This window comes from Pogonomyrmex barbatus, unplaced genomic scaffold (genome assembly GCF_055798465.1).
Source record: "Pogonomyrmex barbatus isolate J1 unplaced genomic scaffold, ASM5579846v1 scaffold14, whole genome shotgun sequence".
Taxonomy (NCBI): domain Eukaryota; kingdom Metazoa; phylum Arthropoda; class Insecta; order Hymenoptera; family Formicidae; genus Pogonomyrmex; species Pogonomyrmex barbatus.
Genome location: NW_028297110.1, coordinates 1464201 through 1487254, shown reverse-complemented (window position 1 = coordinate 1487254; position 23054 = coordinate 1464201). Strand labels below are relative to the sequence as shown.

Below are 23054 nucleotides of genomic sequence, written 5' to 3'. Positions count from 1 at the left end.
GTTTAAAAAAAAATTGAAAAAAATAAGTTAAACCGAGATTGAAATTAAGTTTCTATATTGAAAGAAGTGGACATAAGTGTGCTAAATAAAAAGAAATGCTACTAAATTTAGACTTTTGTGTAAATTTATTCTCTTAGAGACCACAAAACAACAACAAACTACTCTTACAAAATAGTAAGGAATTGTTCTATTGAAAAGGTATATCTTGAGCATTTACCTGCATTTTATATAAATATACAAATATACAGGTATACTTAATCAACACGAAAGATGAATGATCTATTTTTATTTTAACTTTGAGTTTGTGATACAAATAAATGTTTTCTATAGTAACGGAGTTCGTATAAACTTTCTTTTATGTCGTATGAGGCTCTATGGTAACGTAGTTTTTTTGGAGCTGTTTTACTTATGCTCGGTTGCCATCTCCTATATGGAAACATTTACATTAGATAAAACAGTTCTTAATTTAATTTTATAAAAAATTAAATGAAGTGAAAATTATGACCATAATATTTTCAAATCTTACATTGCCAAATTTTTAATTGTGCTAATGTCGATAATTTTGTAATGCAAGTAATCATCGACCAATGGCATGTATTTTTTTAGGAATATGCGATCCATGTAAATCGAGTTACCAGCCAACGGGCATGTTCCTTTTGGTACATGATTCTTTAAAAAACTTAGCGTTTTTTCTTGAGCTTCCTCCAGTGTTACTTTGCTCTGTTGACAATCATGGATCAAGCCATTCTAGAATTATAACAATTGTAATTAATAACAATTAGTAAATATCATTATGAGAAAAATACATTTTCATTTCCAAAAAAAAAAAGAAGAGATATACAATTACCTTTTTATGATACAGTTTGCACCAATCAGACATATTCTCTAAGATTTCATCTGGTTGATGCACAACGATGTTCAGATAATCACTAGCAAGCTCTAACTGTTCATCAGTTATAAAACAAGCAACTTCCAAGATATGACATTTTTCTACATCTAGCCCTGTCATCTGAAAAATCCGATCTTTTTCAACTTTCCTCTTTCTCTCATCATGTTAGACAATTTATAATAATTGTGCACCTCCATATCGAGCCAGACAATGTGATTTTCATTTCTACCTTCATTTCGCATTTCCGTCGGTGTCGAAATTGCATGATCTATATAAAATGAAATGTCACTAATAAGTAATTTCAATTAGACTTCAATTAATTCAATTGACAATTAAATTTATCCAGTAATATCTACAGTCACATGAATGAGATTAATCATTTCAAAGAGAGGAGACACAGAGAGAAAATTTAAATTGAAGGCAATGAATCGAATAAAATTAGAAAGTTAACGAACGATTACTTTAATTAAATTAATTGTCATTTAATAAATTGATTTTGAGAATTTGATTAACTATTCTTCACCCTTTGACAGAAACTGTATATAGCGCATTAAGCGTATTATATTTGATAATTTACCATTGATTAAACGGCGAGCTCCGTGATATAAGTATTTAGAAAGATATTTAACAACACGTGTGGCAAACATTATTGACTTGAAATTAACCTAACTTTGACGGGAGCTCAATGCAAAATTTTTTCCAAAAAAAAAAAACAACACACGCGGCAAAATATATTACGTGCATATAAACAGAGTCTGAAATTATTCGTGCTACGTCATTTAATCATTCGTCGAAAAATAAATTTGTACAGTTAACAACAACGCGACAGTCAACACTAGTCAACAGCGATTTTTCAACGAAAATTAAAGAACGACAGAAATGAACTCGACCAATCGTGAGACGATCGTCTTGAAGTTCTCGATTGTAATTGGTTGATTCGCTTGCTTGTTTTGTTTCTCTGTGTCTCGTGATTCTTGAGTTGTACATAAGTATTGTAAATGGAATAAACTCGTTGCCTCCTCTTTTCTTCTAGAATAGAGATCCTATTTACGTGTAGTACATATGTATTTTATTTTTAAATTTTTGTTCTCATGTGAAAAAAAGAATATCAAGAATATATACTCTTATGAAGGAGATTGAGCATCGATAGCCCCTGTGGCCTAATGGATAAGGCATCGGTCTCCTAAACCGGGGATTGTGGGTTCGAGTCCCACCAGGGGTACAATTGCTTTTTATAATCTTTCTTTCAATTTTTTTTTCTTAATGAATCTAGAAGGTAGTTTTTTTAAAAATTTTTAATAGTGATCTTAATCCAGACAATATATCAATTAATAACAATGCATTCATGATATAATAAACATTTTGCAGAAATTTTATTTAATAAAAAATATACACAGACTAAATATTATTTAAGAAAAATATATTAGTATTTCAATTTTTTATAATGGTGATTATAACATATTATAAGAAAAAAATATAAAAGATTATAAGTTTAATTAGACTAGAAAAGTTTATTACTAGACTAAAAGTATAAATAATTGAACTACAGATTTTCAGTGATAGTACATTGAAACAAGGCCTATTTAAACTTTTAAATTTGTTGCATATAATATTTATTATTTCCAAAACTTATATCTAAAGCATCAAAATATCTGCTAGATGATAATTATTTATATTCCTGATTTATTACTTAATTGATCCTTTTACTTCTTAAAAGAGGTTTTTCCTTCTTTGGTTTTTTAATATATTTTTTCTTTTTCAAATAGTTGTCAGTTTATCTTTTTCATCGTTTGCAGCATAATGTTTAATAAATCGTGCAGATGGATCGGAGATGCCTTTCACCCAACGTGGCATCCAAAAGTAAGGAGTGAAACTTTCCGCTTGGCCCTCGTAATGCGATTCAAAGACATTTCTAAAAAGATAATTCATCGTCCAAATTAGTCAAAAGGCAAGATTAGTTTAGAGATATTTCTATTCTTAAAGATATTTCTATTCTGTTACCTGTAATAGTACGCTTCTTTTGTTCTTGGCGTGCAATGAGGATATTTGATGTAAGCATTCTCCAAATCTTCGTTGGAAACACGATCTTCCACTATTTCTTGAATTATTTGGAAAAGAGATTTCTTTATAGAAGCGACGCCGTCACTGAATGCTTCTTTATGTCTCCAAAGTATATTTTTGGGTAGTAAATTAGTTCCATCAAATGCAGATCTTAACAAATGTTTTTCAATTCCATCTGTGCACATAAAGATAACATGAATAATGCTTGATTACTTGATTAGTAAAAATTATCATTTGCAAATTATATGTCGTTACTCTACTTTGTGGTTGCCTGCTATTAGCGTTTAATGACAAATAATAGTTGGTGAATTGAAGATCTAAAAACGGAACTCTGAGCTCCAAACTAAAAGCACTAGTTGTTCTATCCGCTCTTAAACCATCGTACAAATATATATCTTGTAATAATCTAAGAGATTCTTTATGCGCGTCTACTGCGTTAGGTGCATCTCTGAAGTAAATATAGCCTTGTGCTACTTCGTCTGCGCCTTCTCCACTAAAGATCACAGTTGTTTCTGTATTTTGTTTTATATATCTCGAAATGAGGTACATTCTAAAAATGAAAAGTTTTCAGTATTATGTAAACATTTTATAGCAAACATTTTATAGCAATTTAATCTAAAAAAAAAAAAAAAAGAGAGAGAGAGAAAATTGACATGAACTAATTTTCCTCTACAACTTTTGAATTTATATTAAATAGTTTGGAAACTACATTGAAAATTGAATACTTGAATACAAAATTGAAAATTGAAAATTGAATACTTGAATACAAAATTGAAAATTGAAAATTGAAAATTGAATACAATAAAATGTTTTACCCAACAGAAGCGCGAATGGTAGTTATATCGTAGGTTTCTAAAGAATATATAACTTTGTCCAATACATCAATCACATCTTGCTGCGTGAAGATAATTTCATGATGCTCAGTTCCGATATAGTCCGCAACCTGCATAAGAAATTCTAATTTTTGCGTGCCTTTATCAATGAAGAAAGATAGGCCCAAAGTACAAAATCTTCCACCAACCTGTCTAGCTGCAACAATGTCTGGACTGTCGCCCATACCTATTGCAAAGCTCTGTATTTTGTATTGTAGATTGTGTTCCTTTGCATGTTTCATCAGCAAAGCAGCAACCAAGCTGGAATCTAATCCACCCGACAATAGGCAACCTATCCGCCTATCGGCCATCAATCGTTTCTCAACTGCTGCTGAAAGCAACTTTCGGATGTTGGTATAAACATCATTTGGAGTTAAGGCTGTAAAAAATGAAATGATATAAAATGTTCCTATACTTTTAATGTACATACTGTGATTCAAGAGTATGCCAGCTCACCATCCCAAGGGACATATGTGTGAAAAGAAGGCTTGTCACCAGCTTTGTGATAATGACAACTTTCTACCAGCTTTGTTCGACCATCATGCAAAATATCATATATCTCGTAGTGCCCTGGTGGAAAAGGCTCTAGCATCCATTTGCCACTTATATGTTTCGATATCGCCATCAGACCCTGAAATACACCAAGAATGGCAAATATAAATGAGCAAAGAGGATTTAATAATGAGAAAAAACTTAATCTGCTCGTGAATGTACTTTGCTTTCTGAAGAGATAGCCAGTTGTCCATCGTCCGAATGTAATCTAAACAATGGTCGTACACCATATGGGTCTCTGCCTATTAATATCTTTCTGTCCGAAACGTCCATCAGGCAAAATGCAAATACACCATCCAGAGATTGAGCAACGCTGTTAGCGCCGGCATAAGCATACACATGCATGAGTGCTTCCACGTCGCACTTCGTGATATATTCAAAATCATGTTCTTTTTGCAACTGTAACATCATATGCATTTTTATTTCTCTTGATAACACGAAGTAGATAACGCGAAAAAGAGATATGTTACTTTTTTGTAATTGTATATCTCCCCATTACACAGGAGGAAGAGATGCGGATATTTGCATATCCTCATCGGCTGCATTCCATAAAGACCATCGACGATGGCCAATCTGTGAAATCCTAGGTATCCATTCTGGAGAAAAAAAAAAAACATTAATGAGAAGAATTTACAATTGAAATTCATGAAGGACTCCCACAAACATACCTTGACTCTATTATCAAACTCTATTTTGAAAGCTTCTGGACCACGGTGCGATATTTTATCGAAATTCTCACAGATGCAGGTCAACGGTTGCGTGTCCAGTCCGAATAAAGCCCAAATTCCGCACATTCTTGCCGGCGATTGAATGTCAGTCTTCTCGCGATTATAACTGCCGCGTATGCGCGTCTGGCCACGTGTCGTTCTCGAAATTCGAAAGATGTTCACTCGGTGTCCTGAAAGTGAAGGAGAAAAAATGAAATACATCCGATAATTTTAATTCCTGGTAATCATTCAGTTTAGATGACAATCCAAATTTTTTTCGTTTCGTGCAAAAACGCATCGAACAAACATAATTTCATTAACATCTGTGATTGTGTCACATTTAAATTGAATAATTATATAATTCTTTGATTCAGTATTCGATATCATATGAAATGAAGAATTTTACGAGGACTTTTTTTCAGCAAATACAACTTACCCTCGGCGCGCAAGTAAACACTTCCTTACGATACAAGTACGCTACTGACCACCGCGTTACCGTTCCGTGCTTCATATATGGATCTCGCACTCGGTGACGTCAGCTACTGTACACATATGAATGCGCATATGTATTCGTACATCACGATTGCGTTTCTGATGTAATAGTCGCGCATGGTTGAGCGAAGTCGGCAGGAACGAGCGACAGGTGAACGGATCATGGAACGGAATGTCTGGCGGTGATAAACCGTAGCCGTAACATACCCTTGTGTTTTTACAAAGAATTATCCTTCGTAAATAATCACAAACAATATTTCACGGCAGCCTTTGATTAATATGATACGTCTGATCTGTGCGCTTAACTCTTGGAAACTCCAATTTTTATAAACAAATAAGTATATAATGAGATGTTCAAACAAAGAAATAGGTAATATATGGAAATAGGTAATGTAGGCATTATTCAGTCAGGCAGAATTTTTAATTTATTTATTAACATTTAAAATAAATAATTAAAAAAAAAATCACTCCCTTCAAGTAAAGTCACGAGTAATATAAACATCTATTTTGTTAGCAATGTAAAAGCATTTTGTGATTATTCCGAATGCGAAGGAAGAACCCCCCCCCCCTCTCTAATTCTCTTATCGCATTATTACGATGTGTATGTCAATATAACCGTATGCCAGGCTCGAATTATGTAGAATGATCGAATAAAAATTCAAACGTGGAATTCATGGAGCAGTTTCACGGATCGTCGATAAAACAGGGGGCGCGCCGTTGATAAAGGAGCAACGAGTCGCGCGCATCCGGTGGCGGCGCGCGGTGGACGCGAGGCGCGGCAGTCGCGTAGCCTCGGCGACAGTGGCGGCGTGTCTCCTCGTCCCTTTCCGGTCTACCCCCTTCCACGTTGGCCCTCCTGCTCCTTTCTCTGTCCGTTCGATCATCGCTCCGACTCTTTCTCTCTCCCTTGCCAACGCGAGTTCCGCGCTCTCCACACAGTATTTCGCGCGTGCTCTCGGCTAGCGCGCATTGCACCGGAGGTGATCGGAGGCCCGTTGGTGTCCCGTCGTTCCGGATGCAGGCGCGCCGCTCATGTCGGGTGTGTCGTAATCATCGTGCCGAATCGTCGTGCCACGACACGAACGTGGACGTGGATTCGCCGCCGGTTGCTCGCGCGGCGCACGGGGCACGGGGCTAGTCACGGAGGCGGCCAGCGGCGACGGCGGTGGTGGTGGCGGTGGCGGTTCTCGACTCAGCTGGTCGCTCGTAGACTCGTCTTGAATGCTGCCGACGCGCGCGGAACGACGCGAACAGTCGGCGTTTGCCGGTGCTCCGAGGAGGATGCGTGCCGTACGTTGCCGGCCGCGTCACGGCCTATAGGCGCGCGGCACCATAGCCCATCCTCCCTCTCCTCCTCGTCGGTAGGTATTTCGTTGCCTCATTTCCTTCTGTCGCGAGTGTCCGAGTGTGCGGAGAGTGTGTATGTATATACGTGAATTCGGTGCTGTGTCCATCGCGTCATCGAACATAAGGGAAGGAAAAAAAAAGAGAGAGAAGTAGGGAAAGAAATTGTCTCTTTCGAGGTTAGAGGCTATGGTGTTTCGAACTTCGTTCGACGATTGTGTCTGATATATATACCTCGCACGTACGTGCGTATATATAAAATTGTTAAATATAAAATTGTTTTACCTCGCCGTGGTCTGTCACGCCGCGGTACTCGTCTCATTTTTGCGAACTCGCGTGTCTCGTGACCGGCCGGTCGATATCTCTGGCGGGCGACGGTGGCAGCCAGGCAGGCAGACTCGCTTCGGAAGAGACGCGACGACGCTCGACGCCGAGGACGTCACCGACGGCGACGACGACGACGTCGTGCCACGTAACGCAAGACGCTGCTTCGACGGTACGCCTGTCCGTGCGGTTTACTCGCGCGCGGCCGTCCGCCGCGAGAGGCGAAGACGTGTCGTTATACCCGTTGCTTGATGGCTCGCTGCTCCCCGTGGCCGCACGCGAGACCGAGACTTAACCTCATCTTCAGCGCGCGCGCGCGCGCGCGAGCGAGCGAGCGCGGGCGCGAATGCGAGCGCGAGAGAATCGATCGACCTGGTGGCCATCCCGGCGCGACCGGCACATAATTCACGCCGCGATTTACGAGAGAGGATAAAAGGCCGGGGCTGATCGCGCCGACGAGGAGGAGTCAAGACGACGACGACAACCGAGGGAGGCCGGCCGAGGAACACGTCGTGGAGGATCGTCTAGTTGACGACGCCATCGGAGGATCCGTCGATTACGCTTTCAATCTAAGGTAAAACGAATTGTACGAGCAGCTTGCCTTCTCGGCTCTACTCTCTTTCTCTCTTTCTCTTTCGCTTTTTTTTCTCTCCTCTGTCCGTCCTTCCGACCGTTACGATCGCACGACGTTGGACGTTGCCATTGATTCGTCGCGTTATCGATTACCCCGCTTAATTATCGTAACACGTGGCCGCGGCTCGCGTGCGCCAGTCCCGCTTTTGCACGAGTAGATGGACGTATCTTTGTTTTTCTTTTCCTCTCTTTGGTACCGCCTTCGTTACGCTCGCGTCTCCGTCATCCGCGTTAGGCTTCAGATTCGAATTTACGAAGTTCACCGTAAACGAGGGTTTTAATTCGCGTCGCGAATTCTGTTCGCCACGTGCTTCCAATTAGTTGAATTACTCGTATTTCGCACAATCATTTTCGCAATTAACGTCTCTCAAAGAGATGCGCAGCCTATGTTCACTCACAATCGTATATCTGAAATGTCATTGTTTTTCGTGAGAAACTGGAAAGAGAAGTATTTAAACATACTATCTAACAGGATTATCTCTATTATATTTAGAAATACCCAAATATTATTTTTGTTTTTAAAATTCACATTATATTTTTGATATAATTGCATATCTATTGCATATTTTACTTTTAAACGAAATAAATATTGTGATAAATAAATCAGGGTGGAAAAACTTGGAAAACCTGAAATTCTCAGGGAATTTTTTAAACCTTGAAAAATCAGGGAATTCTCAAGAAGTTTTATTAAAAATCAGAATTTTTATGAAATTTTTTAAAAATATTTTATCTTTGTATTATTTAATTGACAGTTTACTGACTGAATTATTAATACTAACAGTGGATATATTCTAAATATCACAGCACACTGGTTTTATGACCAATCCAATATTCAGTATTGAAAATGTCAATTTCGTGTTACATGTTTTTTAATGAAAATGGATATTTATTTTAATAACTTTATAAAAGTAAAATTTTTGCTTTGTTATGCATTATATAATCTTTTATTTAGGATTTTTGAAAATAAAGTTGAACAATTTTATGCAATATTATTTTTAGAGAAAACCTTATATTTTCTTTCAAAATTTTTCAAAATTAATTGAGATTCTGTGATTCTTAACTTTATTTTTTTATTTATAAACTTTTACGAATGGAAAATGGAATTAAGGATTTTGCGCAATAGATAATAATTATTAAATAGATAATTACATATTTATTTGTAAAATACATTTAAAAATATTTTTATTTATATACTTGGGATTTTTTTTAATAAATTCTCTTGAAAATTCTTACGGAATTTTTTTTTTCGAGATTTTGAATAGACACCCTGATAAATATTGTGACGTATAAATGAAGAAACGTGGAAATATATTAATATTTAACAGGTGTGTCGCGTCGCCGGTACTGAATGCAGTATTTTGAAATCGAAACGAGTTCGTCCTCCGCAATGCGTTCTCCCGCTACTTCCGAGTGCCGCTTATTCTCACATGGAGTAAAATATTCAAACGCTATCGCTGCCAGTCCCCGTAAAACTTAGTCGCGGCGCGGTTTTTAGAGAGAATTTTCCAGGAGGAACGCGCGCTCGCGGAGCGTAGATATGTATCTTTAATAAGACAACACGTGAGACAAGGTCAGAGCTTTTATTACTTTCTTACGTCGCGCCGAGAGAAAATCAATTTCTCCGGGAGAATCTCTGCGAGACGAGGGACTAATAATAAGGGCGCATTTGTTCTCTCGTCGAATTAATAATTAATGAACAAACCGACTGGCTCGCTGAAGGCGACGGCGTGTCTTTCGCGCGGAAAAATGGACCGTTCGCGCGCGAGACGATTCTATTTTATTGAAAACACGCATTGAAAACGCAAGTGCGCTCTTCGTTTACATAACTTTCAGCAACACTTGCGTCGATTTGAATTAGCTCGAATCGATAGCTCCCCGGATAAATGAGGAGCGTTTATGGAAGCGTGATGTGGGAATTGGCGCGCATCGGGTAATTTAAAAATACCCGTAAAATTAATTCGTCTTCGTTAATTCGACAACGGTGTGATTAAACGTGATGATGTGGGTCGGCTTCTAACTTTCATTCTAATTACATTTGTTTACGTATTATAGCCATTCGCGCGAAAGATATGATATCCACTTCTAAAAAGATTACACTTCTAGCTCGTTTAATTTCTTTATTTCTGAAAGGATTATATTTTTATTTATAGTGAATCTCTCTCGTGACTCGGTAAACAATGCGAATAAAGAGTTTAATATAACTATGTGGAGAAAACAGAGAAAAATGAATATAAAGCAAATTGTCTTTTCAAATTTTATATTTTACTTTTTCTCTTTTTTTTTTTTTTTATGTTAATTAATATGGGCAGAACTTTTGATTTAGGTCCACTTTTCTTTTTTCTCTTTGTTTCCTCCAATTCATTATCGAGGTCGACCCGAGCTCGCTGGCACACAATGACGCAGATTAAATAGAAAGCAGAAATGAGAAGCCGGCTGGTTCGCGCCGAATTGGCGTTACCAAATGGAAAGCATTGCCGAGCTTCGATGGAGCATGATCGCTTCTCCGATTATTATGCACAACGGTAGTGGCACAACCGGTAATAACGTAAACGTAAGTCGTCTGCGCGTAAGTGATATCGTCCGTTTTATTATCTGCCATCAAAGTGAACGCTAATCTTCTTGCTCGCGCACCGTAAAGGTCTATGTTATTCCCGTTCTCGCGGAAGGGGGGAGGGGAATTGTATTCTAAATGTAGGTAAATAAAGGTAAGTCGCCGAGTATACATCTCTTGTAATATCACAATGATAAATGGAGAGCTCAAGCTTAATTGGATTTCATTCGCGCGTTACGCAAAGGAGAAAGGGGAGATCCTCCCGCGAGTGGTCAAAATTGAAAAAGAGGAAAGTATCGGATCGCTGGTTACGTATCGTGTATCGATGTATCCGTTATTGATATAATTCGGGATGAGAAGGTTCGTCTTTCGTTGTCTCAAAACAATGATATTTCACATTTTCGATTTTACGTATTCGTATCTGAATGGCTCGCCGACGACGGAGTCGCGGCTCCGCACAATAGGCGTTGACAATAAGTATACACGTTCTTTGTCTTTCTCTCCTTAAACGCGACATTTGCACAGCTTGGCTTGACTCGGCAAATCCAATAACAAAGTCGTTCGCAGTGGAAACCGCCTGGTTCTCCGCGGCTGCGGCAGACAACGTGGCGACGGGGATTTACTGATCGGTTGCGAGACGACTCGTCATCCTCAGTCTCGATAACACGCCCCGTCCGTGAAAACTTTTGGCAACGCGTTGCGACGAAATTCGCATCGTTCAGCGTTTCGCGTGTTCGTTCCAAGTTTCGATTTGCACGCGTTGGAGCGACGCGAATTTCTCCAGCGCGCTCGCCGCACCGTCGCATTTTATTCCCAATAACATTGACAGTCATCGTATGGAAAATCTTGCGCCGAGTTTGAGTCGACTTTGGAAATTTTCGCGAAACTCTCGACGATACGATGTGAATTCCATCGTCGTTGAATCGTCGTAAATCGCATCCCGGCCGTCCCCGCATTCGGCGGGGAGGAAGGGACATCTTCCTCCCCCGCGTGCGCTCGAGTTTCGCGCTGAGAGAGGTGCCAGGGATGAGATCACACCTGCATAAACTCGACATTTCTCGCGCGAAATTCCCGGTAAAACTCTGTCGCAAAATGACGTAAGGCAGTGAATAATACCATCGAGTTAAAATCTCGATGGTATCCTCCCGTCTATCTCGCTCGACAATCACGATTGATTGGACGATATTCCTCGACGCGCAATTTATCACGCCTTTCGCGGAATGCCCGCGAACAGCGCGATGCTCGGTGATTGCTCGTATTTACAGGATGTAAAATTTTTATGTTGATCTACCTCCTCTACCTCCTCTACCTCCGATCTCCTACGTAATCCTCCTCCTGCTCTTCCTCCAGTTTCTCCTTTCCCCTCCCCTCCTTTCGCCCGAACGACGTCGCTCGGCCGGTTCGCGTGCGGGATTCTTTCGCTCGCGCGGCCGCTTTACTCACTTGGACGATAATTGATACCGAGCACGTGCTTACCAGTGATCGTCACGCGCTCGAGCCAAGATGGATCGCCCCGTCGCCGGCCACTTGGATGACCACGCAAAACGGCCGCATAATAGCGCGCACCGAGAAACGGGACGCGTGCGATAAAATCCGGACGAAATCCTTCACGCGAGATCCCCCGTGTCCCCCGGAGACATGTCTCTCGTGGTGGATTGATTGCCGTGCTCATTACCCCCTCGGACCTCCCTCGTCTTTGCGTCTCCGTCAGACGATTGGTAACGATGGCAATAACCAGCGACTGGCTGCTCAATCTACATAGCGATCCCCCATCGCCACGAAAACTGACCTCACATAGTTACGGAGTTATCGGAGTATTCACTTGCTGATTGTTCAGTGAATCACGAGACGAGATACGCCGACCATATAATTTATATGGTTTACCGTAGATGAGCACTGGATGCCCGTGGCTCTTTTATTACGACCACTTATTTCGCGCGGTTTCTTTTCTCGCTTTGCCGTTTGCGTAATCGCGACGGAAGCGATGAGAGAGTCAAGATAAAATATGTGTATTTTTTTCTTTTTCACCGTAGAAAGAGAGAGAGAGAGAGAGAGAGAGAGAGAGAGAGAGAGAGAGAGAGAGAGAGAGAGAGAGAGAGAGAGAGAGAGAGAGAGAGACAGAGACACATTAGCCATGGTGGAGATTAATCTCGGAATGTTTGCCAAGTATCGAGACCATGTCAGGTCCGATGAGACAATCGGACAAGATAAAAAGAGATTTCTGTCATCCTATGATTAAGATCGCAGATTTTCGCAGTTTCTTCGCGATGCGTGACTGATGCAAAGTATTCAAGCGTGATTGTTTAGCGGGGTTAAAAGGTTCAACGCGTACGACGACAGTGGGCGTCGGCCTTGAATCAGCTGTTTGCTCTCAATGCCGACGAGTATTAATATACCACGTGTGTCCTGTGTAAAAGCATTGTATTCTCCCGAGTTGCGCGGGAATGTTTCGTGAACCTCTCCAGTGCGTTACCATGTAACAAACGTCCGCGAAGGTTGTCCTTCGCATCCGAAAACACCTGTTGATCGAAGCGAGAATAATTTCGGTAAATGTTTTTGACCCCCCCCCCTTTTTTTTTTTTTTTTTACAGCAAAACTCTCATATGAAACTCGGCTATTACAGTTCACGGTGTTCGTAGTTTGCAATACAGAAGATAAAAATATCTACAATCATAATATCTACAATCGCGAAATGAAAGAATCACGAAATGAAATATGTACCATGGTGATGTACACATAGTGGTGTTAACATTTATAATAATAATTATATATATGATAATAATAATTATATATATAATATATAATTATATATATGATATATATAAGGTATATTTTTTCGTACAGATTAAAATCGTAATCGTGCCAAACGAAACAGATTCGATTGTTTACGGGTTTTAAAAATAGAAAGGACAGATGAACGTAGCGTGATACGTCATGGCAATAATTGTCGCGATAATCCCAGGTAACGGGTTACCTAGTTTTACGCATTGTCTTTGCGGCATTTTGCCACGTGGCGCGCGATAAGACCCGGCGGTGAATTTCCTCGCGATACTTCCGAGATAAGACGTCGATATAAAATCGTGTTTATCGCTTTACCACGGGATACAACACGGCGACACTGTTGCTTTTAACATTTTGTTTCCAATATATTTTTTTTTAAATTATTATATTAAAACGTCATCCTGTCTAGCGCGGTGAATATGTACGCAAACGAAAGAAATGCGGTAATATCAAGAGCAGGAGTATTTAATTATTTTTCTCTCTCTCACTTTTTCTATCTTTTCTCTCATTTTCCCTCTTTCTGCAATTCGTCCTGCGATGCTTGAAAATTTATCAACGATAAAGCGATTTTTTTCGACTTTGGTCGCTCGCTCGCTCGCTCGCTCGCTCGCTCGTTCGCGCGAGAGGTTTCGCATGATTCGTCACGTGTCCACGTCTGCCAGGCTACTCGGATCGGGTCCACGAGCCGAATAGCGTTTTACGTCACGCGCTAGCATGCGGTAAACAAGCAATTCGCGCACGATAGAGCTTGGCGGCCGGCCAAATGACCGCTAAAGTTCCAATCGTTATTCCCTCTTGTCTTACGCGATCTTGCCTACAAAGTAATGAGTCTGGTCTGTGACTCTCTCGCATCTCGCCGGGCCGACCTCATGAATCGAATCACGAGCCTCGCGAGCCTTGTGGGTGTTATTTTAATTACTCCGCTTTCTGGTACGCTCGGGTACGTCCTCGGGGCGCTCCTGGAGAGAGAAAGAGAGACAGACCAAGCCGTAGACAATGCGTGTGTATAGAGATAGGCGCTGTGTCACTGGCGCATTGCGGTAAGTGGTAGGTACGCGCTCTATTTCGCGATCATGTCGACGTAACTAGCGTACGTACGTATGTGGAAAACCACATGAGAGGCGGGGGAGGGGGAGAGAGAGAGAGAGAGAGAGAGAGAGAGAGAGAGAGAGAGAGAGAGAGAGAGGGAGGCTGACCTTGCGCGCGAGAATGATTATTCTCGCCTTCTCTTTCAGCTTCCTCGATGGAGGGCACCGGCAACGACAAGCAGAACGAGTCGGACGAGTGCGACGTGAACGGGGACAATAGGAAGCGGAACGACGATGACTCGACCGGGCAAGAGGACGTCGATTGGAAGATGAAGGCGGAGGACAAGCGCGAGTCCTTGGAGAACATGAATCTGAAGAACGAGATGAAGACGCTGAAAAAGACGCTGTCGGCCGACGACGAGGAGGTCGACGAGGAGGACGAGGGGAGCAAGGAGTCCGCCGACGAGGAGGAGCGCAAGGAAGCGCGGCGGACGAGCGGCGAGAAGAAGGAGCAGGAGTCGTCCAGCGACAGCACCTCCACCAGCAGCACCGACGACGAGTCCGAGACCAGTTCGGAGGACAAGACGGAGCCGTCCAAGCCGGAGACGGCTAAGACGACGCAAACGGATGTGACCTCGAGGGAGAAATCGAAGGATAGCGTGTCCAAGAACGAGGATACGACGGACGACAGCGATATTGAGGATGATCTCGTCTCGGCGATCAATTATAACACTATTACTTCCCTGGCGGCGCTCAAGGATATGCTGCAGTCCTCCGGGGAGGATTCCGACGGCGTGGACAGTTTCTTCCATCATTACTTTTTGTCGCATGTAAACCGGCTGCCGTCGAGGAATCAGACGCACAGCCCGTATCCCTGGGGTAGGAGGCTGTCGGAGTGCCGGGAGGAGGACGAGTACGAGACGGAGGAAGGTAAGGGAGGGCGCGCCTTTGTTGTTTCAAAGAGAGTTTCGAGAGTTAATTGCCCCGGATCGAACCGGATTCCACGGACAATTACGAGAAAAGCGTTCGGTTACGAAATATAAGCTATTGCGAGAAACTCGTCCAATGAGAGCTAAGATTAGCTTAGCGTGCTCGCGTTTGGCAACGCGCGGCGTGAAAAGTCACTCCACTTAGGTAACGATCGCTTTAAGTGTATTTATAACGCGTTTCTCTCTCGCTCTCTGGAGCCTGAGATATGATTTTTGATCGCTCGACAAAAGCATAATCGGTTGAGCTTTGATACGTGAAATATCGAGAAATTCTTCTCGCGGATTTCTTTACCTGCGTAACAAGACAGATTTATAATCGTTTTTCTATTTTCGCAAATGTTGCTTTCAATAATTTAACGGCAGCGACCGTCGTTTCATCGATAAAAGTCTTGTCGCGTTGCCGTGAATTTTCCGACGATTCAGCGGGGGTCACAGACGCGCCTTTGTGCCACTCCTCGACCTTGAGGCTCTACGCGTGGATGGGATAATGAGAGGTTTGTCACGTTTAAATAATGTTTAAAGACTCAGATCGCGATGATTTTTTTATAGGAAAGAACGTCGATAACCCAAGTATAATCGAGAGCAAGAAGGATGCGTCGAAGACGCAGGGCGATAAGGCCGATAGCGTTTCTTCCAAGACGTCGAAAGCGTCGAGCCCGTCGTCCTCGGAGAAGTCCAGCTCGGAGAAGATCGACGAGAAATCCCTGGCGACGTCCAGCGTATCGGACGCGAAACCATCGTCGCCGTCATTGACAACGACGACGACGACAACGACGACGGCAACGACGACAGTCGCGACCACCTCGTCAACGACGACAACGGTTTCCGGCAGATTTACAACATCGACCGTGACATCACCGACGTCGACGACGAAGCCGCCCCTACGGAGGAGGCATACCACCGGCCCGGGCATGACCTTCCCCGCGACGGATCCCCCTTCGTACTCCACCAGCATGACCTTCTCGAGGACGAGTCCATTGCCCAGCCCGCATTTCGACAAAAGGTTCTTCGACAGCAGCCTGATCGAGATGAAGAGTCAGGCGAGCAGCACCAGCACCCTCGATTACGACTCCACGGAGGAGGTGTGGGTGCGCAGGATGGATTTCGTGCAGGAGAGAAAACGGCGGGTGAGTGAGTTATTATCTTGAGCATTAATCGGGAAACGATGTTACTGAAACGCGCCGAGAATTTCGCTGTTTAATCGAAAGCGAGTAAATTTCAACGGCTACCGTAACTATCCGATATTGCAACAATACTTGCTCGTTCATTTGAAGAAGAAACATTTTTGAATAAATTTATTTAATTGAATTGGCACTGGCACTTAATTCGTTCGTTTAAAAAAAAAAAACTGCACACTGTGTGCGTTCAATTGATGAAACGTGCACAAAATGTGCTGTGCCGACAAAAGACATATTTTTTTGCGTATTCATTTTTTTTTTTTTTTTTGACATTAATCTTCACTGAAATGAAATCGTTTTATGCGTTATCCCTTGAAGGATCGAAGACCTAACGACATGTACACAAAATCGCGCCCCGCCGGCGTCGGCGTTCCATTCGCTTCGTTTATAATTGCACCAATTAACCAATTGCCGCAAGTAGAAGCGATCCTGTAAATTTGTTTACAGTGATACCAGCTGATCGATTCTTGCGAAAGTGGATCGTACGAGTAATCCCATCATTCATTCGCGCGAATCGCTTGTTTTTATGCGATTACGTCACGATTATTCGTCATTCATGTGTCAACGAAACGAAATTGGATTCTTCGTTGTCTTCGCCGTATTTGCTCGTATTTCTTTGGCAATGCTCCTTAAAAATATACTTACTAAAACGCTCGATTTTATCAACGATGCACGTTGTTATCATTATGCAAACGATTGAAAACACAATCCAGAAATATTTTTATTTCGTCGATTTACTTTTTTTTCCCTTCTTTTTTTTTTTTATTCAATTCATGCTTAAAAAGAAATGTAATTATAGAAAACTCGAAGGTTTTAGTTTTTCTTTCTTTTTTTTTCTGAGAACAGATTATCTTGACTAACAGAATTTCTTCCCAAAGAGACAATTGAAGAAAAACGACTTCAATATAGAATATAACAATTACGCCGTAGACGTAAATGATCTTCGCACAATTGTTTTTTAATTTTTGATTTTCGTGACTGTTTCGAGAGCGACGAAAGGCAGAATGGATCATGTGTGTTTTTAAATGTCATATCGTTTGCCCCAGATCTCTGGATGCGACTCTAACGTCGGAAGGGGTGGAGGCAAACTGGTACAAGGCTTCCTTTAAGCTCTATCGATTCCCTCGAAAGAGAAATTACCGAGAGAGAAATTACGACGAGGAGTTGTTATGACGAATAGATATTTTGACATGTCCATCGTCCTGTGCACGCTTTCGCCCAACAGAAAATATTGGTATAACATTAATTGAAACAACGAGGCAAGCTCGAACGACTTACGTCAAAGCTCGGACACTATTTTCTGCGTTTTTCCTGGGATCGCCGTACATTTCTGTCGCTTTCGTCACTTCAGTTTATCGCTATGCATATCTCGCTCGAGCGCATTTTGCGATTCTTCCGTTTTTTTACAAGGGATTTTTCGGTAATCGACATAATGATTATCAGAAGCAGATATATTTCCTGAATCATTTATCTTTTACGCTGCTCGGCAGTTTGGCGTTTGATTTATTTGAAGAATTTTATTTAATTAATTTTTTTATTCAATGAATTATTAAATTTTATGAAGACAGGAAGGAGGAGAGAGAAAGAGAGAGAGAGAGAGAGAGAGAGAGAGAGAGGGAGAGAGAGAATTTTATAATCTTATCTGAACTGATATAAAAATAAATTACCTCGGATTGTGCAATATGAGAGAAATTAATTGAAGTATGATAATTGACAAAACTTTTCATATCTAGAAAATTGTTATTTTAATTGGTTTCTTCGAGTGGCACTGCTTTCAAATAATACGTCGCTTTTGTGAAGTTATGTAAACTCGATAAATATTTATATCGTGTTTTTAAGTAAATTAGCTATAAACTACACGGATTATACGTGATTTTATTTATAAACTTATCACAGCGCGATCGTTATCTAAAGTGCTTTCAAGTTAAATTATTGTTAAACTATCACGAGTTAAACATACTTGATTAACGATTAATAAAGGGAATGATTCTTCTTTTTGTGCGATCACAATTGTCGATGATACAAAACAGACGAATTTATTAATCAATTATCATAAATATGTATATCACTCCAATTTCATTACATGCTAGCTTTAGAAAAAGTTCGATTTTGTTGAGATGGAAAGATACCAAGAGAGAAGATCGTTACGGAGATAATTTCGTTACGGAGATGGTTTGCACGTTGTGCTAATATTTTCGCTGCTGATAATTGATGTTGTACTTCCGTCTTTAACGGTGCGGCTGTAGGCGGCAAAACTAACGATGAGCTTTTCACGTTAAGAAAACAAGCTGGCCGTATCGCGATAAAATTCGATAAAAATGGGTCGCCACGCCGAGTGATGTACGGAACTTGATAACGTCGTTATGACAATTGTTGGGAATATCGGTGTGTGTCATCGCCAATAAAGAGACAGAAACGAGGGCAATTCGGAGTTTTCGAACAGGTGTTGTCAGTCAGCATCGAAATTTTTTGATGGCACCTCTCGCAAATTTTCCATGACTAAAATCAGCTCAAATCGCATCGATTTTTTTATTCGCAAGATTAATTCAGTTATTGTTATATCTTTTTTTTTTTATATTTAATTGTTGGCATTGTCATTTAATAGCCGGATTGAGTTGAGGATAGACGCTCGAGAAAAATTTTTATCCTGCGAACGTGATTGTTTATTCGACGAATTTCGATAAAGACTCGATAGCGAACGCATATGTTCGGGGAACATTGGGCAAGATTATCGCGACCAGTAGTACTGTGGCGCGATAAAGAGACGACGTTTACGAAAAGCGTACGATGACCGTCGCTCGAAGGAGAATCGTTATCGCGATAACAAGGTGCGAAAAGATAGTGGCCGCGAGATACCGAATACCATCCGAGATGATGCTTGTCATTCAGCGTCGGAATCTCGATGGACGCGCGATATTCGCGGGATGAATACCTGAGAAGCGTGCCGCTGTCGACTTGACGACCCTGACAGAGGATGTCGGCATCCCTCGGGAGGGTGCGGAAGTACTCCCTGGTACCGTATCTGGATCGTTGCCCGGAGTACCACGGGACTTATAAGGTATTTGAGAGGCATTCCCTTGCAAAATTAACATTTCGTTTCTCTCGCACGATACATCCACGTCAGCAAAGGACGGAGTGAAGAGGAGGCTGGAGATGAGAACCTCTCGAAGGTCGCCATCCTGTCGCGCCCTTCTTCGATCTCGTCTCCCATTGTGCTCCCCGGGAATTCGCATGAACGCGCATAACGAACGTGGGGCGCCTATCAATATTCCTTTTATCCGCTAAGCAATTTGTTTTTTCGCAATTATATTTCGCGATCCATCATTACGCCTCACTGTCGTTAACGAACGTACTTTTGCGAAATGCCACTGTCGCGCGGGTCAAATAATTTCCGGGACGATAATTTCCGAAATTGTTTCTAAAGAATTTCTGGAAATTCTTGCTTCGAGCATTTTTTTTCCACTTCGTCACGGACAAAAATTTCGAAGCTAAATAATGTATAAAAATCGGGAATTACGATTTTTTACCGAAGCTTTAATTTTTTTTCCTAATTAAATATTGGACGATTGCGACATTGACTGACACACTCCACCTGTACAAAGTATGATTCACAATCTATTGTATAGTTGACCAAATAACAATATAAAAATAGATCCGACTTGCAAATGTTGAACACTTTAGAAATCACGAATATAAAGTGAAACGATCGTACGCGCTGTATATTGGACATTTTCCAGAGTGAATTTCCCTTTGGAAGAATTCCAAAGATATTATTATTATGTAATGGAATATGCTTATCTCATTTATCTTTCTCTTTTTTTAATAACTTAATGCTTAGATAAATCAATGCGAAATTTCCACCACACGCAGTATCTTGTGTTGCATTTGTCGGGGAGATGCGAGGAGCTAAATACGAGGATGTAAATACGTAAATACAACCGCGCTATCATCTATCGTGCGATCAACAGCAATATCTAATCACCGCCGTCTTCGCTTCGATTTATAATTAATAATTCTCACAAGTCATTCGCAAGGAATTCTTACATGTCTTTTTTTTTCGGAGGATTCCGTGCGGACGATATGATCGATTGTCTTTAAACGAAAGCACTTTCTTCGTTTCAGGAGCTTGGGTCGCAACCACTACCAACGATCGTGACCGAGGACACGGATAATTCCGGCCATGTTTCCCAAGGTCACAGGCCACGAGCAGGTGAGTTGGGGTAATTGGCAATCGTGTATGCGGTCATTAAATTTTCCTTTCTTCCGGGGCACGCGAACGATTCATTTCAATGTTTTACGAAGAGATCCATATCCGTGTAATTATTGGCCGTTTATCTGTTAACAAAAAAACAGACAGATTCTTTTCGATAGCATTATGCGTAAGCAATAATTATTACAATGAATAAACGTAGCAGATATATTTTGCATAAATAGACTGGCTGGGTAATCAAATTATCTATTTACGTACGTTGAAATAATTTGACTTGCAGATACGTGGGGATCGCATTCGAAGCCGATCAAAAAGTCGTCTTACGGAAGCGCACCTAGCTCTGGAAAATCGACGCCTCTTCCGCAACCGGCCGAACCATCGAGCTCATCGAGTTCCGGCAAGGGCGGTCGAAAGACTTCCGGTACTCGATCTGGTTCCACCAGTCGTAGTAATAGTCGTAGTAATAGCGCGGAACGTCGAAGGAGCGGCGGTGGTACAGATGACACCGCCAGTCCTACGAGAAAATCGGCGCTCTTTGATGCCTTCAGACCGAGGAGCAAGTCGGACGCCAGCAAGAGGAAGCCCAGTATTATAGCTAATATGAAAAATGTCGTTCAGGTACATAAAAAAATAAGAAGAAAATACGTGCATTGTGATGTAGTAATGGAGATGATTATGATATATTAAACTTTTATAAGCTTTCCTCAAATAATTTCGTAAAATTTATATCGAAACTAGTTTGGAAAGATTTGTATATGTTAATCATATAGTCATGTATATATTTTTATTAAGTATACATATAATATTACTAATTTCTTTATTGTACGATTGTTCAGCATTCCTTGCATAGAGGATCGCACGGCAGCTCGTCGGTGGATGTACGTACGGAGAAGGAGCATCATAAAGAAAGTCAAAAGGAACAAAAGGAGAATAAGGAGCAGGGAAGCGGACGGCCTAGAGCTGGATCCGAGAGCAGCAGGAATCCTGTGAGCAAAGTTATGGATCTCATTAGGCACAGGAGCCATAGTGCCTTGAGCGCGGAGGACAAGCGGAAAGCGGTAAGCGATCCTCCTCTATATCACCGGCGACAATGATCGCGTTTATATTCGCTTATCAATCCTGTGATATATCTCGAAATATCTCGAATTATGTTTTATAAAATTCCGTAAAACGGAATTTCCATCTGGATATCGCGAGATCTGGATATATTGCACTTGGATGCACGCATCACGACTGTTTCAATTATCAGAGTTGGTTTTTTTTATCGATGCTCAATGTAACATTGTATCGCAGATTGTTATTTATTCTTCAAATTTATATTCAATTTTCACACGTGTCAGACGTAAATCGAGCTGTCAGACGTCATTCGAATTATGATGCGTGCAAAAACTACAATTTAGATAGAAATTACGTATCATCCGGGTGTAGTCATCGACGATACCGTCGAAGCTGCCTTAAGTAAAGATAGACGTCTTTTTTACCGCGTGTATATTGCGAGTAGGCAAGCGCGTTCTCTACTTTCTCATCGTTCGATTCTTATCTCAAGAACTAACGAAATTGTTACCTGTCAAGCATGCACGCTGAATAAGAACATCGTGTTGTCAAATGACGCAATAGTGTAATTACAATCATAATTAAGTATAACTGGGAAAAAAACATAATAGTTACGAGCGTTTTAATTAAAAGTACATTATCACATCGAGAAACATGATGTTTTGACACAGTTAACATTCACAGGGATAATATCAAAAACAATTTTATTATATACACTTTACAAAATTTATTTATTTAAAATTTATTTTATAAGAGAATATTGTTATGCACTTTTAAATTTAAAGCGGCCAAACTATATTCTGTGAACTAAAAGAATTTAAAAACAGATTCATAAAAATTCTATGTTATATATGTATTTTATATTTTGTATTTAATTTTTTGATGAAATTGCAACGATATGCAATATAAACCAGATCGATTTTTGTTTGATCCATTTATGCTTCAATCAAGCTTATTACTTAAAGCTATTGAAGGTAATTAATAGCTTGTTATATGTACTTTGGAAATAAATTTTAGCGTAGCTTATTTTCAGTAACATTAAATGGTAAATAAATAGAAAAATCAACTAAAAATATTCTGTTATATTCGGCATACAGTTCTTCTTTTCTGTGAAGCGAGTAATATCTTTTTTCTCATTCTCTCTTATTTACAAGACTCATTGACACAATTTGGCCGTTTAAGACGATAGAAATATCACGAGCGATAGAGATACATTTGTGTACTCAAGACTGACATAACAAGATTAACTTGATATAAAAGCATCTGTGCGGAGCTATGAAACATCTGCCCAAGTAATTATCAGGCAAGAAAGACGTCTCCGTTTTGCGCGCATTACGAAGATGAGTCGGCGCGATCCGCGACGGTTCCTTGGAAACAGGTGTTGCCTCGT

At 40.8% G+C, this 23054-nt stretch overlaps 3 protein-coding genes and 1 non-coding gene across 7 annotated transcripts in view; 2 read left to right on the top strand and 2 right to left on the bottom strand.

Annotated features, from left to right (window-relative positions):
- Window positions 1-269: 269 nt before the first annotated feature.
- Window positions 270-1907, bottom strand: LOC105428350 (RNA exonuclease 2). 2 transcript variants are annotated; one of them, XM_089072669.1, is made up of 5 exons: window positions 1780-1907; window positions 1081-1157; window positions 848-1009; window positions 527-747; window positions 270-426 (listed from the first exon to the last, which is right to left on the bottom strand). In XM_089072669.1, the coding sequence occupies exons 1-5, from the start codon at window positions 1874-1876 to the stop codon at window positions 291-293; spliced, it is 693 nt and encodes a 230-aa protein (XP_088928795.1). In that variant the 5' UTR covers window positions 1877-1907; the 3' UTR covers window positions 270-290. The 2 variants fall into 2 exon arrangements, with proteins under 2 accessions (XP_088928795.1, XP_011638926.2); XM_011640624.3 differs by lacking the exon at window positions 1780-1907 and adding an exon at window positions 1467-1773.
- A 131-nt stretch (window positions 1908-2038) lies between these two features.
- On the top strand, window positions 2039-2111 carry TRNAR-CCU (transfer RNA arginine (anticodon CCU)). Its single transcript has one exon. It is a non-coding gene; the product is annotated as a tRNA-Arg (tRNA).
- A 120-nt stretch (window positions 2112-2231) lies between these two features.
- Window positions 2232-7344, bottom strand: AsnS (asparagine synthetase). Of its 3 annotated transcripts, XM_089072657.1 has the most exons (11): window positions 7203-7344; window positions 5518-5623; window positions 5043-5272; window positions 4845-4970; window positions 4537-4773; window positions 4279-4453; window positions 3972-4201; window positions 3766-3893; window positions 3211-3500; window positions 2891-3125; window positions 2232-2801 (listed from the first exon to the last, which is right to left on the bottom strand). In XM_089072657.1, exons 3-11 carry the CDS (start codon window positions 5166-5168, stop codon window positions 2648-2650), a joined length of 1701 nt encoding a protein of 566 aa, XP_088928783.1. In that variant the 5' UTR covers window positions 5169-5272; window positions 5518-5623; window positions 7203-7344; the 3' UTR covers window positions 2232-2647. The 3 variants fall into 3 exon arrangements, with proteins under 3 accessions (XP_088928783.1, XP_011638918.2, XP_011638919.2); XM_011640616.3 differs by lacking the exon at window positions 5518-5623 and having other exon boundaries at window positions 7203-7338; XM_011640617.3 differs by lacking the exon at window positions 7203-7344 and having other exon boundaries at window positions 5518-5641.
- A 187-nt stretch (window positions 7345-7531) lies between these two features.
- SNF4Agamma (SNF4/AMP-activated protein kinase gamma subunit) overlaps window positions 7532-23054 on the top strand; it is a 41877-nt gene continuing 26354 nt past the window's right edge. The window contains exons 1-6 of the mRNA XM_089072656.1: window positions 7532-7815; window positions 14442-15164; window positions 15773-16350; window positions 20524-20611; window positions 20892-21229; window positions 21448-21669. Coding sequence (XP_088928782.1) covers window positions 14450-15164; window positions 15773-16350; window positions 20524-20611; window positions 20892-21229; window positions 21448-21669 — 1941 coding nt within the window. The 5' untranslated portion in view covers window positions 7532-7815; window positions 14442-14449. The remainder of the gene's footprint in view (window positions 7816-14441; window positions 15165-15772; window positions 16351-20523; window positions 20612-20891; window positions 21230-21447; window positions 21670-23054) is intronic.